The sequence below is a fragment of the Nanorana parkeri genome, unplaced genomic scaffold, assembly GCF_000935625.1.
Source record: "Nanorana parkeri isolate BGI_ZX_2015 unplaced genomic scaffold, ASM93562v1 scaffold980, whole genome shotgun sequence".
NCBI lineage: Eukaryota > Metazoa > Chordata > Amphibia > Anura > Dicroglossidae > Nanorana > Nanorana parkeri.
In genome coordinates, this window is record NW_017307248.1 from 138,252 (window position 1) to 151,633 (window position 13,382).

The 13,382-nt window shown below is 50.9% G+C and overlaps 1 protein-coding gene across 1 annotated transcript in view; it reads left to right on the plus strand.

Moving 5' to 3' along the window:
* Positions 1-13,382, plus strand: part of ADCY3 (adenylate cyclase 3) — a 115,007-nt gene that overhangs the window by 73,949 nt on the left and 27,676 nt on the right. The window contains exons 5-10 of the mRNA XM_018566830.1: positions 2,794-2,924; positions 4,098-4,209; positions 6,691-6,818; positions 7,320-7,478; positions 9,723-9,885; positions 12,281-12,397. Coding sequence (XP_018422332.1) covers positions 2,794-2,924; positions 4,098-4,209; positions 6,691-6,818; positions 7,320-7,478; positions 9,723-9,885; positions 12,281-12,397 — 810 coding nt within the window. The remainder of the gene's footprint in view (positions 1-2,793; positions 2,925-4,097; positions 4,210-6,690; positions 6,819-7,319; positions 7,479-9,722; positions 9,886-12,280; positions 12,398-13,382) is intronic.

Here is a 13,382-nt window from a genome sequence, read left to right on the forward strand (position 1 = left end):
GGACCTGTAACCAGGGCTGCCTGCAGTGGGAATATTTTGATTGCTCTGCGAGGCTATTTCAGATCCTAATGACATTATTGTGTTCATGTTTAGCCGTCCGGATACACTTAGAGGATAATGATGTTGATAATAGCCGAGATTGCGCGCTCTCCTTAGACTGCCGACGTCGGGCTGGAATCCATCTTTTTTATCATTCGGATAAGACTCCTCATTTTTTGGGGGGCCGGATTCGTGGGGGAAGGGCTCCGTGCTGAGAGAAAATACATCCTTTTCTTTTTGTTGTTGTTAACTGCTGTAGGGATCGCTTGTGTCCCTTGTCAGGCGTTTTTTTTTAGTTGCCTGTGTCCTATTGGTGAGATTTTCCTTCACTTCCTGTATTCGTGAGACAGCAGGAAGTGAGAGATCTCTCCACAGTAAGAAGAAAGCTCTCCCTGATGCAGTGGGCGGGCTCTTGGGAGGAGTTATGCAAATATCAATATGCCTTGATGGGCGGGTGTCAGTCTGGAGGAGTGGGCGTTCCTACACAGGCTGTATTTGCATAGGTAACACCCACATGTCATGCTGCAGATGGTGGGAACCCCTCATAATCGGCACAGCGGGTGTACAGACCCGGGAACTCAGCGCAGGGATGGTGGGAAACTGCCATTCTGCTCGCTGACAGCGAGGTGTGAGGTTGCTGGTTCCTTAGCTCGTGAGCTTCCAGAGACCGGGGGCTAGAGTTGCTTCTCTGCCCCCAGGAGAGATGCTGGATCCTGGGGAGGACCCCGGTGGGGGCTCCCTGGCGAGGCCTGTGGAAGATTCTGGGCCTGGCCCAAGGAGAGATGAGTCAGGGATGGTGGGAGCTCCTCATAATGGGCACAGCGGTGTACAGACCCGGGAACTCAGCACAGGGATGGTGGGAACCCCTCATAATGGGCACAGCGGGTGTTTTGGGGTTTTATGAGATTTCGGGGCATTTTCACATTGCACGGATCTCACAGCTGAGTATCGCCTGCATAGTCCGGCTCTTTGTATTGCGGGTAAAGACGCAGCCACGTTCTGTACTGCGCACCGAGAATGCCGTCCCCCCGATGGAATGAGCAGGAACAGGTGTGTTTGTACAAACAGGGGCCCAGGTGCTCTGTGTACTGCGAGGCGCCAGCACTGGAGGAAGTGACAACAGCGACACCTGCTGGCCAAACCGAAAATAGAGGGATAGCCAACTGCGTCCCCGGCTGTGTTGAAACAACAAATCCCATCATGCCTCTGGGAGTCGTGCATGTGGCTGTCAGAGTCTTGTAATGCCTCATGGGACTTGTAGTTCCACAACAGCTGGGGGTTGCCTACCAATATGGTAACCCTAACAAGCAACTAAACTTCCTCTGCTGAGTCAACAACACTGCACTGAATCTAAAGCGACGTTGTCTGCGTTCTCTCAGCGGACTACAGAACGACTCTCCCCTATGTTATGGAGATGAGGAGAAAGAGCTCTGTAGTCCTGTCCTGGGGTGACAACGCTGCTCCTCCATAGATACAGTGCAGTGAATGAGCGTTGTCACCCTAAGACAGGAAGTTAGAAAAAAGAGCAAAAAAGCATAAAATATAGAAAACGAATGCAGCCGCCAGATCTAGTCCAGGGGTAGGCAACCCCGGCACTCTAGCCGCAGTAAAACTACGAATCCCACCATGACTCTGTCTGTGCCTGTCAAAGTCTTGCAAGGCCTCACGGGATTTGTAGTTCCACCACAGCAAGTGTGCCCAGGTTGCCCACCCCTGGTCTAGGGACACTTAAGCTGCAGTATAATACATTTTCTTTTTTCACGGGTTTAGATACCCAACGGGGACACTTAGGGGGTCTATTTATAAACAGTGCACTGGGCCGTTCACCCTGCAAATATCTGTGAACGTTCACTCTGTGTGAATATTAACCAAAACAAACTTGATTCCATGTAATATCACATGGTGGCCATTAGATGGCACTATAGGAGCACAGGAAATGAGTATATATATATTCTATGCTCCTCGGCGCCACATAGTGGCCACAATGTGGTATTACATGAAGAAACGTTGGAAAATACAACTAAAGAACGTTCGTTTTGGCTAATATTTGCACAGAGCGAATGTACTGTGATCGCTGTGAGGGGTATTAGATACCTGGAAGTGTTACCCTGACACATTACTGAGCAAGGAGAATATATATCTGATGACAGGTCCACTTTAAAGCCCGCTTTAAACAAGCAAAGTGCACCTATCCTTCTTCCCTTTCCACAGATGTATATTTACCTCGACCCCATGGCCCCGCCTCCACTGTTTGTTTACTTCCACTCAACGGCTGCGTCTGCGCATTAATGCCCCATTGACATCCATGGCCTCGGGTCACAGACTCGGCCTATTGAGGAATATGGAGCACTAATGCTCAGACTTGCAGCGCTGCATGTAAACAAACAAACAAATTGCGGCCGCTGGATCAAGGTAAGTGTGCGTCTGTGAAGGGGGAGGGTTGGGGTAATTCAGGGGAAAGGGGCATAAAGGGTAAATGCCCTTTGTTTTAAAAGTGCACGTATCCTTTAAGCCTGGTTTCCTTCCTGCGTCCATCCGTCACGACGCTTAGAGGATTAGCGCGTTCCGGAGCAGAAGCGTGAGGGATGGCGGCCTTCCATCAGAGCGGTGGGGGTGACTCATTTTGATTTTACAGCCTGGTCGTTCCGGCGGGCCGGGGACGTCATCCGTCCAGCCACGTGCTAGAATTTCCTAGAACACGAGCAGAACATGTCGCTCTAACCGCAGCTCTCCTGTTTATTTCTTCTCTTCCAGGAGAGACTCCTCCTCTCCATTCTTCCCAAACACATCGCTGATGAGATGCTGAAAGACATGAAGAAGGACCAGCAGCAGAAGGAGCTCCAGCAGTTCAACACCATGTACATGTACCGCCATGAAAACGTCAGGTACGCCTCAGCTAGGCCTCACGTAGCAACCAGGCCTAGTCGGTAAACAGGAGACGTGAAGGTGTACAATAACCCATAGCAAACCAATCAGATCCCTCACACAGGCTGTCATAGCAAACCAATCAGATCCCTCACACAGGCTGTCATAGCAAACCAATCAGATCCCTCACACAGGCTGTCATAGCAAACCAATCAGATCCCTCACACAGGCTGTCATAGCAACCAATCAGATCCCTCACACAAGCTGTCAGGCCTAGTCGGTAAACAGGAAGTATAAGAGAGTACAGTAACCCATAGCAACCAATTAGGCTTCTCACAGAGGCTGGCAGGCATACTCAGTAAACAGGAGATGTGAAAGTGTACGGTAACCAATAGCAACAAATCAGATCTCTCACACAGGCTGTAAGGCCTAATTGGTAAACAGGAAATATAAGAGAGTACAGTAACCCATGGCAACCAATTAGACTTCTCACAGAGGCTGTCAGGCCTAGTCAGTAAACAGGGGACATGAGTGTCTAGTAACCCATAGCAACCAATCAGATCCCTCACACAGGCTGTCATGCCTAGTCGGTAAACAGGAAATATAAGAGAGTACAGTAACCCATAGCAACCAATTAGACTTCTCACAGAGGCTGTCAGGCCTACTCAGTAAACAGGAGACGTGAGAGTGTACAGTAACCAATAGCAACAAATCAGATCTCTCACACAAGCTGTAAGGCCTAGTTGGTAAACAGGTAATGTAAGGGAGTACGGTAACCCGTAGCAACCAATTAGATTTCTCACACAGGCTGTCAGGCCTAGTCGATAAACAGCAAATGTGACAATGAACAGTAACCCATAATTGTTTGATGTATAGAAGATGCCGGAAGATACAGGCCAGCAGCTTTGTCAGGTTGCAGCCCCGATAGTTATACGAACACTCCATTACAGATCCCCAGGGACGGCAGAAGCAAAGGAAAAGCTGGTTTTATTTGTGAACTTGCTTGACTTGGGCCTGGCAATATGAACACAAAGCCGGAGCTTCACCTGTCGGCTGCGTATTAAAATATGTTAAAATGCTAAAAAAAGGAAAATAAATAAAAAATGGCCGGTTATTGCCAAATCGGGCGACCGATATTTATTGTCATTGGCTCTTTCTTCTATGACCCGTCCTTCTCTCTGTCTCCCCCGCAGCATACTCTTTGCAGACATCGTGGGCTTCACTCAGCTGTCCTCTTACTGCAGCGCTCAGGAGCTGGTCAAACTGTTAAATGAGCTTTTTGCGCGATTCGACAAGCTTGCAGCGGTAAGTGAGCACACAGGCCACGGGGAGGTGACAGAGAACCTTCAACACATGGACGTGACCGACGTAGGGGGAGGACAACCAGGGGAGAGAGGATGGTACAAACATGGCGCACAATAGGAAGAGATAGGGAGTAGTGATGGGCCGAACAGACCCGAGTTCGGTTCCAATTCGAACTTTAGAACATCCAGAAAGATCCAACTCGACTCCATGAAGGTCTATGGCGGTAGGCGATTGTCCCCTTTAGGGGGACTTATATGCAAGCTATTGGCCATAAAAGGTGTTCGAGTCGAACTCTAATAGTGAGAAGGTAAAAGGTACAGGGAGGGTCAGTGTTGGGGTTACAGGGAGGGTCAGTGTTAGGATTACAGGGAGGGTTAGTGTTGGGGTTACAGGGAGGGTCGGTGTTGGGGTTACAGGGAGGGTCGGTGTTGGGGTTACAGGGAGGGTCGGTGTTGGGGTTACAGGGAGGGTCGGTGTTGGGGTTACAGGGAGGGTCGGTGTTGGGGTTACAGGGAGGGTCGGTGTTGGGGTTACAGGGAGGGTCGGTGTTGGGGTTACAGGGAGGGTCGGTGTTGGGGTTACAGGGAGGGTCGGTGTTGGGGTTACAGGGAGGGTCGGTGTTGGGGTTACAGGGAGGGTCGGTGTTGGGGTTACAGGGAGGGTCGGTGTTGGGGTTACAGGGAGGGTCGGTGTTGGGGTTACAGGGAGGGTCGGTGTTGGGGTTACAGGGAGGGTCGGTGTTGGGGTTACAGGGAGGGTCGGTGTTGGGGTTACAGGGAGGGTCGGTGTTGGGGTTACAGGGAGGGTCGGTGTTGGGGTTACAGGGAGGGTCGGTGTTGGGGTTACAGGGAGGGTCGGTGTTGGGGTTACAGGGAGGGTCGGTGTTGGGGTTACAGGGAGGGTCGGTGTTGGGGTTACAGGGAGGGTCGGTGTTGGGGTTACAGGGAGGGTCGGTGTTGGGGTTACAGGGAGGGTCGGTGTTGGGGTTACAGGGAGGGTCGGTGTTGGGGTTACAGGGAGGGTCGGTGTTGGGGTTACAGGGAGGGTCGGTGTTGGGGTTACAGGGAGGGTCGGTGTTGGGGTTACAGGGAGGGTCGGTGTTGGGGTTACAGGGAGGGTCGGTGTTGGGGTTACAGGGAGGGTCGGTGTTGGGGTTACAGGGAGGGTCGGTGTTGGGGTTACAGGGAGGGTCGGTGTTGGGGTTACAGGGAGGGTCGGTGTTGGGGTTACAGGGAGGGTCGGTGTTGGGGTTACAGGGAGGGTCGGTGTTGGGGTTACAGGGAGGGTCGGTGTTGGGGTTACAGGGAGGGTCGGTGTTGGGGTTACAGGGAGGGTCGGTGTTGGGGTTACAGGGAGGGTCGGTGTTGGGGTTACAGGGAGGGTCGGTGTTGGGGTTACAGGGAGGGTCGGTGTTGGGGTTACAGGGAGGGTCGGTGTTGGGGTTACAGGGAGGGTCGGTGTTGGGGTTACAGGGAGGGTCGGTGTTGGGGTTACAGGGAGGGTCGGTGTTGGGGTTACAGGGAGGGTCGGTGTTGGGGTTACAGGGAGGGTCGGTGTTGGGGTTACAGGGAGGGTCGGTGTTGGGGTTACAGGGAGGGTCGGTGTTGGGGTTACAGGGAGGGTCGGTGTTGGGGTTACAGGGAGGGTCGGTGTTGGGGTTACAGGGAGGGTCGGTGTTGGGGTTACAGGGAGGGTCGGTGTTGGGGTTACAGGGAGGGTCGGTGTTGGGGTTACAGGGAGGGTCGGTGTTGGGGTTACAGGGAGGGTCGGTGTTGGGGTTACAGGGAGGGTCGGTGTTGGGGTTACAGGGAGGGTCGGTGTTGGGGTTACAGGGAGGGTCGGTGTTGGGGTTACAGGGAGGGTCGGTGTTGGGGTTACAGGGAGGGTCGGTGTTGGGGTTACAGGGAGGGTCGGTGTTGGGGTTACAGGGAGGGTCGGTGTTGGGGTTACAGGGAGGGTCGGTGTTGGGGTTACAGGGAGGGTCGGTGTTGGGGTTACAGGGAGGGTCGGTGTTGGGGTTACAGGGAGGGTCGGTGTTGGGGTTACAGGGAGGGTCGGTGTTGGGGTTACAGGGAGGGTCGGTGTTGGGGTTACAGGGAGGGTCGGTGTTGGGGTTACAGGGAGGGTCAGTGTTGGGGTTACAGGGAGGGTTAGGCTTACAGTGAGGGTTAGTGTTGGGGTTACATAGGGGGTTAGTGTTACAGTGAGGGTTAGGAAGTTTGCTGTTTGCTGCAGGAATTTGGTGTTCTATAATTGGCTGTACGTCCCCCTCCATGTCTTCCTCACATCGGGAAGAAGGGAGGACACGCTCATAAAGCACAATTGGCGCAGGAAGTGACACATTCCCACCACTCCCCTCTGTTCTCCGGAGCCGGGGGGAGCGGCGGATTGGTTGGGTCGTCTCATGGTTGGCCTCTCTCGGACGTTCTCACCCTGACCCCCAGAATAGTAATACGCGGTTCTTGTTTCTTTTATTTCTAGAAATATCACCAGCTGAGGATTAAGATCCTAGGCGACTGTTATTACTGCATCTGCGGCCTCCCCGATTACAGAGAGGATCACGCCTACTCCTCCATCATGATGGGTCTGGCCATGGTGGACGCCATATCGTAAGTACCGTAACATGTTACAGGCGATGGAACCGATCTACTAAAGAGTACGGGTGCCCACACACCTTGCCACAATGGCGGGAAATCCCGCGATCGTACGATTATCGCAAGGTGTGGAAGCCGTGCGACCTCTACTACTGTAAGGTCGCGCGACTTTAAACTTACGAACGTGTTCGAAAAACCCGCCGAGCGCCGTACGATGTTCGGCGGGTGTGTAGCGTGTTCGTAAGATAAAATCCGGACGGGCCGGTGTTCGTTCGCCATTGCGGTCATCGGAAAGCCCGCCCCTCAGGGGGGGGGGGATCGGAGCATTATACTCGGTATCGGCGCATCCCTAATAATATTCATATTGTGATATTTCATATTAACCTCTAAGAAAATATATTCAAAGCTAAACTCCGGGCAGATGTAAAAGACACATCACTGCAATACATCATTTTATCTAAATATCTTCTATTAATGTGGTTCAGCCCGATAACTAAGACTTTCTCCGTCCATCAGATATGTCAGAGAGAAGACCAAAACAGACGTGGACATGCGTGTGGGAGTTCATACGGGTACCGTCATCGGAGGGGTCCTCGGCCAGAAGCGTTGGCAGTACGATGTGTGGTCCACGGACGTCACCTTAGCTAACAAGATGGAGGCTGGGGGCATTCCGGGGTAAGTAAACCATCTGCAAAGCAAGGCTCCTCTCCTACACATGGCTGACGTCACTTTTGGGTTTTACCAGCAGTTCCGGAGTACCACTGTGACCAATCAGGAGAGAGATGTTCTGATCGGCCCCCCTTAAGTTGGGAGGCAATGCATGGCTCGGAGTTCGTGTATAACACCGCCATGCTTCATCCGAGCCCCTTTGCTGCGGGCCTCACCTGTATCCCTGTGCCTCCTCAGTCCCCTATCGCAGCCCCTTGGTGCACCCCTGAGAATCCAATGTCATCTGGTGACTCCATGACTGTAGTGCACCCCAGATCATTCGGTGTCATCTAGGGAATCAAGTGCTCCCCTGTGTTCTTTGTGACTCCAGTGCACCCCTAAACATCCAATATCATCAAACAACACCTGTGCACCCCCTGAGCATTCTGTGTCATCTAGTGGCTCCTGTGCACCCCATGACTCTAGTGAACCCCTGAGCGTTCTGTGTCATCTAGTGGCTCCTGTGTACCCCATGACTCTAGTGTACCCCTGAGCATTCTGTCTTCTAGTGGCTCCTGTGCACCCCATGACTCTAGTGAACCCCTGAGCATTCTGTGTCATCTAGTGGCTCCTGTGCACCCCATGAATCTAGTGAACCCCTGAGCATTCTGTGTCATCTAGTGGCTCCTGTGCACCCCTTAACTATTGAACCCCTGAACATTCTATGTCACCTAGTGACTCAAGTACTCCCCTGTGTTCCTTGTGACTCCAGTGCACCCCTGAACATCCAATATCATCAAACAATACCTGTGCACCCCCTGAGCAACCAGTGTCATCTGGTGACTTCTGTGCTCCCCTGTGCACCCCATGACTCTAGTGCACCCCAGAGCATTCTGTGTCATCTAGTGGTTCCTGTGCACCCCATGACTCTAGTGAACCCCTGAGCATTCTGTGTCATCTAGTGGCTCCTGTGCACCCCATGACTCTAGTGCACCCCAGAGCATTCTGTGTCATCTAGTGGTTCCTGTGCACCCCATGACTCTAGTGTACCCCTGAGCATCCAGTGTCATCTAATGGCTCCTGTGCACCCCATGAATCTAGTGAACCCCTGAGCATTCTGTGTCATCTAGTGGCTCCTGTGCTCCCCATGACTCTAGTGAACCCCTGAGCATTCTATGTCATATAGTGACTCAAGTGCTCCCCTGTGATCCCTGTGACTCCAGTGCACCCCTAAGGATCCAATGTCATCAAGCAATACCTGTGCACCCCTTGAGCATCCAGTGTCATCTAGTGACTTCTAGCATCCCTGTGCACCCCTTGACTTTAGTGCACCACTGCACCCCACAGCATCTTGTGTAATCAAGGGACTCCAGTTTGCCCTCTGTGCCCCATGACTCCAACAGCACCCAAAAGCTCCCCGTGTCATGTAGTGACTCCATACGCACCCTGTATGCCCCTGTGGTTCCAAGCGTTACCCAGTTTGTCATGTGTCTTCTAGAGACTCCTAGTGTGCCTCTGTGACACCTATGTCTCCACACAGCCTCCAATATGCTTCTACATCACCTGGACTCTCCCTAAGCTCTTGCTTGAGCATAAAGAAGGAAAAGAAAATAAATCTTAAGGATCCTGGTCATTTCAGCTGACCCTTGCTCATTACAATCCTAAAATATAGGGAGAGAAGGGAAAAATGGATCTTCAGGGCCCCTCAATGTCCCTGTTAACGTTTCTTTTATTTCTCCAATTTTTTTTCCTATCAATGCACACCAGACATTTTTTAGAGCGATTGAGTCGTGTCTTATTCATATGTAAATAGAGCCACCCATTAATATGTAAATATCACAGTTGAGATTATTTTCAGTGGGGGGGCCAGTAGCCACTATCTTCATTTTGGTTGCCCCTGTCTGCCTGACATCTTGTGTCCGGGTTTCTGCTGCCATGAAACCCGGACGCAGCATTCAAAACCAGGACTGTCCGGGTGAATCCTGGACAGGTGGCAACCCTACTTGCAGGCCCCTGGAAGGGCCAAAAAAACATAGGCCCCATTGCAGAAAACTTTAACACAAGGTTAGGTATCTTTATTTTTTTATGTGACTGTCACTTTATTGTATTTAATAAGTATCCATATCTCGGTATGTTAGCTTTGTAAATTGTATATATGGCAGTTTTAGATATACATTATGATATGATATACATTCAGGTACTCTTCACTTTTTTTTTTGCTAATAATTTATTTGCTCCCGCTGATATATTTCCATCCCGAATTCCCCACAGCCGCGTGCACATCTCTCAGAGCACCTTTGACTGTCTGAAGGGGGAGTTTGAAGTGGAGCCGGGGGAAGGAGGCACAAGGTGTGACTACCTGAGAGAAAAGGGTATCGTCACTTACCTGGTTGTCCTACCAAAGCAGCCAGTCAATAAGAATGGCATCAATGGAGTGGTGAGTATCTGAGCTTTGGGGAAAAGAAAAGTAGATATGATACACATTATCCGGGTTAGCCACCAGCCTTCGAATTGTAGCCGCTTGTGTATGCCCAGTGGAGGAGCTCAGGCAGACATGATGTCCTAAAGCACACCTGTATCTTTGGAGCCCACAGAGAGTTTTGAGGAAACATGCACAGGCTGATGTTAAATCTGGACCAGGGGCTGACCGGCAACTTTTAGCCCAGGGGGCAAATACAACACAGAGGCCCATGGTGCAGCGACTTGACCCACTTCCCACTTTGCCTTTTCCCCCGCCCCCACTTGCCATCCATGTAACAGTAGTGTGATTGGTCGGGTGATGTGAGGACTCAGTAGGAAGTCCATGAAAGGGGTGACTGGCTGGGCTCCCTAAATGATTCTGGCCTTACTCCGCTTCATGTCCGCTACTTAGGCACTCTCACCCACTGTGGGCCACCGGACTTCTAGGCTGTGAGCTGTTGGGAGGATAGTGGGAGAAGCCAGACCGTGTCAAAGTCAGTGTTCTATAATTTTTCTCGACCCCATACATTTTCTCGACCGAGTCACTTACGGTGGGGCCGTGTCATTCGAATCAGCTGTTTTCATGACCCTCTTTCTTCATGCACACCTGGAAGTAACGCAGTAGATGCATTCCTGGGTTGAGGAAAATTATAGCACACCAGTAGCACTGACCTCTACATTCCCCCGCTGGCCTCTGCACTGCATGCATACTGACTGCTGACCTCTACATTCCCCCGCTGGCCTCTGCACTGCGTACATACTGACCGCTGACCTCTACATTACAGCGATGGCCTCTGCACTGCATGCATACTGACCGCTGACCTCTACATTCCCCCGCTGGCCTCTGCACTGCATGCATACTGACTGCTGACCTCTACATTCCCCCGCTGGCCTCTGCACTGCGTACATACTGACCGCTGACCTCTACATTACAGCGATGGCCTCTGCACTGCATGCATACTGACCGCTGACCTCTACATTCCCCCGCTGGCCTCTGCACTGCATGCATACTGACTGCTGACCTCTACATTCCCCCGCTGGCCTCTGCACTGCGTACATACTGACCGCTGACCTCTACATTACAGCGATGGCCTCTGCACTGCATGCATACTGACTGCTGACCTCTACATTCCCCCCGCTGACCTCTACATTACAGTGATGGCCTCTGCACTGCATGGGAATATAGAGGGGAGAGATAAAAAAGCGTGATTACCGCTGCATCGGCGCCGGCGGGGGCCGTTTTTAAATTCATTACAGAGGCCCGGGGGGCAATTGCCACCCTGCCCCTCGGCCCAGTCCGCCCCTGATCTGGACTCTTGTGGTCTCTGTACAGCAGAGCTCAGACATAGGGTGGGAGTAGCAGCACAAGTAAGCAGCAGCAGCAGCAGCAGTAATCCTGCACTAACAAGGAGCATGCTGATAAGAGGAGTGAGCAAAGTGATGAAAAGGTGAGCTCTTCGGTCTGCTGCTTCTCTTTTCACTGTCCAGTCAAACTCTGAGGGAGGAATAAGAGCGGTAAGTGTTACTTAACTGCAGTAGACAAAGACCAGGTTCCCTTCCCTGCTAGAACTGGATGGAGAGAAATACAAACCGTTTGGCATGTAAAATAGCTCCCGTATATGTATTTCATCTTACACCCAATTCGCTGCTGTCAGACGCCTCAAAATATCAAAATGCAAGTGACAAAAGCTGCTTGAACTGTTCTGGATTGTCTCTGCCTCGTGCATGGTTTACCGCTGCCAATACCTGTCCCCCTTGCAACTTGGTGGAGCATGCGGGCAGCAGCTTAGGCTGGATTCCAGGTGCATTGCAGCATGTGTGGTAACTCAGATGCATAGGTTTAAAGGAGAACTATGAGGGGGGGGGGTGCTTTTCACTCCCCTCATAGTTCTAGCCGACCTGTGACAATGAGACTGTCACAGGTCGGCTCAGACAGACATCATTGTCGGGATCCGCTTCAGCTGTGGCGTCTCAGTATACCGCAAGCTACAGCTCGCGGTATACTGAGCCTAGGGTGATGGGAGGACGCTAGTTTGTGTCCTCCCGTTACCCTAAGGAGAACTATGGGGAAAAGCCTTAACCCCATAGTTCTCCTTTAAGTGGGCCCATATTGTTTCCCTTTCACACTATACTGCAGCACATAGGTGTGAACCAGCCCCGTTGAACCCGCCCCCCTTCAATACCCTGTAATTTTTTTTCTGGTAAGTTGTGATCCTGGATGGGGTCCTTGCTTTAAAAAAAATAATGCAAAGTCATAATAAGCCTCATGATGATTATAAATGGCCGGTTCTGGTACTCTTCATTGTTCCCAGAGTCGGTCTGCAGTGACATATCTTTCCGCTGTGTTCTTTTTTTTCTTTGTTCAGAAGCTGTCACTGACATCATCACATGGAAATTCCCCACAGCTGATCAACACCAAAGAATGTAACGGAAGTATCCACACGACGTGTACTACGCCCGATGAGAACGAGGAGCTGGACACCAGAGTGAGTGCTACTCTATAGCTATTGGTCACACAAGTCCTGTACAGCACACAGCAACTGAGACTGGTGCCACCAGCACAGAGGGCTCAGCAGGGCTGCTTTTGCAATCTGCAATTTGGTGATTTGTGTTTTTTTATTTAGTATTATCAATGTATATAGTTACAGTATAATACACAGTACATGAGGCAATACGGATTCATTTATTTAGTTCTGACATATTCTGCAGCATCAGTCTCCGCCCCTGAGGAGCTTACACTCTACACTTCGAAAAACGAAATAACGCAAAATCCGAATCGAAATGAAACAGATTTTTTTGCTGGTGCACATATCTAATTGGCATATCTCTTAGAAATTTAAAGATAATGCCTATACCAGAGGCGCCCACTATTTTTCGTCTTCGAGCTCATTGAGATCTACCAACGAAAAAACACCTGCATTCAGGGGCGGCAGGGGGCGTGGCGGTGCATTGAAGTCAATGGCACCGCAGCCAGGCTAACAGACCGGGCAGCCAGGACCAAACTTTCTGATATATCTACATGCAATACACACAGTTACTGGTCAGAGCTGGGGGACATCCTACAGGAGGGGGTCCGAAAGTGGACATAAAACAGAAGATGAATAGAGATTGAGGACAGGCTACAGGGGATCTATATTGTTATATACACTGAGTGGCCGGATTATTATATACACTGAGTGGCCGGATTATTATATACACTGAGTGGCCGATATAACAGTATACAGTAATACCTTGGTTTACAAGTAACTTGGTTTGAGAGTGTTTCTGAAAAAATGTTGCCTTGATATACAAGCAAATGTCTTGCAATAAGAGCAAAATTTTGTAGAAAAGCGCCACCCGAATAAAGCTGTAGAAGTGCTAGCGATGAGTCTGTTTATGGACAATGCAACGTCACATTGGATAGATTCCTTGTTAAGGTTTCACGAAATGAAAAAGATTCCATTGAGTCAAGAGATAGCAGTGATTCCGTTA